This window comes from Oryzias melastigma, linkage group LG5 (genome assembly GCF_002922805.2).
Source record: "Oryzias melastigma strain HK-1 linkage group LG5, ASM292280v2, whole genome shotgun sequence".
Classification (NCBI taxonomy): Eukaryota; Metazoa; Chordata; class Actinopteri; order Beloniformes; family Adrianichthyidae; genus Oryzias; species Oryzias melastigma.
Window position 1 is genome coordinate 28,952,451 of NC_050516.1, and position 3,221 is coordinate 28,955,671.

The 3,221-nt window shown below is 39.4% G+C and overlaps 1 protein-coding gene across 1 annotated transcript in view; it reads left to right on the top strand.

The window, feature by feature from the left end:
• cacna2d2a (calcium channel, voltage-dependent, alpha 2/delta subunit 2a) overlaps positions 1–3,221 on the top strand; it is a gene marked incomplete in the record, with an annotated part of 243,323 nt that overhangs the window by 10,522 nt on the left and 229,580 nt on the right. Inside the window, 1 exon segment of the mRNA XM_024269892.2 lies at positions 558–640. Coding sequence (XP_024125660.2) covers positions 558–640 — 83 coding nt within the window.

A 3,221-nucleotide genomic window follows, 5' to 3' on the forward strand; every position in this document is an offset into this window, starting at 1 on the left:
TATATACAGTCACGAGCCTTAACCAGACAAATGTGCAGGGGTACTCCATGAAAAAACAACAACAAAAAACAATCTATAAGCTTTAACCTCCTAAAACTTGGCATTCATCACGTTTTGGTTTTTTATTATCACAGTAACTTTTGCTTAACTGGGGTTTTGTGACTATATGTGTGTAGAGGGTTAGCTCAAATAATTAGTTCAGGTCTTAAGAGGTTAAATATCCACATTGCATCCACTGTCAATTTGCTCTGTTGCTGATAACAATATGTGCCCAGAGTGCATTTGATCAATCACTGAGTACCTTTAGACAGGAAGAGATGTGATGATTTCCCCTCCCTCTATCTGGTATCATAACCTAATTTTCAGAGATACCATCTCCTGGGAGGATTCTTTCAGTCATCACTGTGCTCCACATTTCTATTCAGACGATGTGGAAGCTAAATTTATCCTATTTTTCCTCCAGTTAACATTTGGAGGATTTGTAATCATCATGCAACCTGAGATTTCCTAAGCAGCTCCCAATTAACCTGCCTCCCCTCTCTTTTTGACCTCATCAGTGCGCCGCCATCCTCACTGTCACTGGGGCCCTGTGCTGCATCACAGAGCTGTGCGGGGGGGAACAAAGGCACAGAATAAAAAGGTAAATGTGAGCCACAACATGTTGGGCACCTCAAATAGAGAAACATGTTCCGCATTCAGGTTTTCATGAGGAAGGATGAGATTCAGGTGAAGGCCTCAAGGCTAAGAATTAGAAAAAATAAAACAGGTTCTTCTTAAAGAGAAAAAAATATCAGAGTTCAAAAGAGACAATGGAAATCTTAAGCAACTTATCTTTTTTGTGTGAGTGTTTGATGTAACCTCTGTCCTGCTCTCTGTCTCTCTGATGTTGGCTCTTATTACTGCATGTGTCAGAATGTGTGTGCGTGTTCATGTGTGTGCCTGTGGATTGAAATGCATTAGCTCGCTCCTCCCAGTGGACTGCCGGTCTAAACTAAGCAGCGTGATGATGATGGTCTCTGTGAGCTGACACAACCCATTTGGCCGGGAGGAGTTGATCCTCCCTCGCTATGCTCATTTCTGGTCTGGAAGGGGCGAGGAGAGGATGGGAGAAGCGCAGGCTTGTCTGCGTCCTCCTTTTTTTTTTTTTGCCCTTGTCTGGGTGTGAGCAAGGCTACTATGTAAAAAAGAATGAATCTATGGTTGATAGATTATTAAAAAATATATATATATATTTTTTTTTTTGGGTACACCAGTCAGTAAATGGTCAACCTAACTATATAGCACATTAAGCAAAACAAAAGAGTCAGAGATAAGTCCAACAATTAGTCAGACTTTATCAATGGTGTTTAGAGTAACTGTAGAACTTGTTTGTAACGCTACATGTTAGCTGTGTTAGCATTTTCACAATACATATAACTCCCAGCCTTGTTTACAACATGTAAACAACAGACTGATAATGTAAAGGCAAACATTACTGTGACTACTATGCTAACTCCTAATTTGGTTATTAACAAGTGAAAAAAACTACAGCTCAACACTGCACACGTTAGCCATGCTAGCATATTCACAATGTGTTTGCAACACATAAAAAACAGCCTGAAAATGCAAAAAACAAATGTCATTTTGGCTACGCTGTCTCTCAACTTAGTAGTACCACAAAATAAATAATAGTCTAACACCGCTACACATTAGCCAAGCTAGTGTATTCACAATGCCTGTAACTTCAAACCTTTTTTGTAATATGTTAAAAACAGACGGATACTGCTAAAACAAATGTTACTGTGACTGTGCAAATTCAGAACCTTGTTAGTAGCACGTGAAAAACCAATGTCCAAAACCACTACACGTTAGCCATGTTGTTAGTCGTGTTAGCATATCTGTTACTACCAACCTTGTGTGCAAAAGACTGTGTGCAAAAGACTGATAAACAAACTTTTCTATGGCTTTGCTAACTCCTAACCTCCTGGATGAAGCCCCGCCCACATGGGGTCAAGCCCCGCCCACCTGGGTCAAGCCCCGCCCACCTGGATCAAGCCCAACTCATCTGGATCAAGCCTATCTTCTCCACTATTTAAAATCTATAGTTGTAGAAGCTAATTTCTCTTTAACAGTCCTGGTGTCGCCTGTCCGTCCTGGGATAGGATCTCTCCCTCATGTGGGCATCCCTAAGGTTTCTTCTTTTTTTCCTAAACCAGGTTTTTTTAGGAGTTTTTCCTTGCCGGGAGGGAGAGTCTAAGGATGGGGACAACCAGTTTATGTAGTCTGTTTAGTTTTTAGCTATTGTTTATATTATATGACTGACTTTCTGCTTCCACCCCAATGAGGCAATTGATTTGTGATATTGGGCTATATAAATAAAACTGAACTGAATTGAATTGAATTAACCTGATTAGTATCACATAAAACACCACTGTCCAACACTGCCACACATTAGCCATGTTAGCATATTCACAATACCTGTAACTCTCAACTTTGTGACTCGACCCCTCAAACCCCCCCAACATCTAATACGGCTAGACATTAGCCGTGTTAGCATATCTACAATGCTTATAACCTCTAACCTTGTTTGCAATACATTAAAAGACAGATGGATACTGCTGAAACAAACGTTACTGTGACGATGCAAATTCCCAACCTTGTTAGCAACACGTAAAAAAAAGCAGTCCAACACCGCTACATGTTTGCAGTGTTAGCTTATTTACAATACCCATAACTCCTAAACTTGTTCGCAACATGTCAATAACATACTGATAACGCAAAAACAAACTTTATTTCAACTACGCTACCTCCTAACCTGGTTAGTAACATGAAAAAACTACAGTCTAACACTGCTACACATTAGTCATGTTATCATATTCACAATGCCTGTAACGTTCTCAAAAGGCAAAAACAAATGTTCTTTGGCTATTGTAACTTCCAACTTGGTAAGTTGCACGGAAAAAAAAAAATCCAACACTGCTATATATTAGTCGTATTAGTGTATTCACAATTCCTGTTTGCAACACATACTAAAACAGACTGATAACACAAACATTGGTGTGACTATACATACGTTGACATCCAACCTTGTTAGTAACATGTAAAAAAAAAATGTCTGACACTTCTAGTCGTTAGCCATGTTAGCATATTCACCATAACTCCTGACCTTGTTTGTAACTTATAAAAAGCCAAACTGATATTTTAACAAACCGCCATACCTCTCAAATTCGCTTCAACATCAG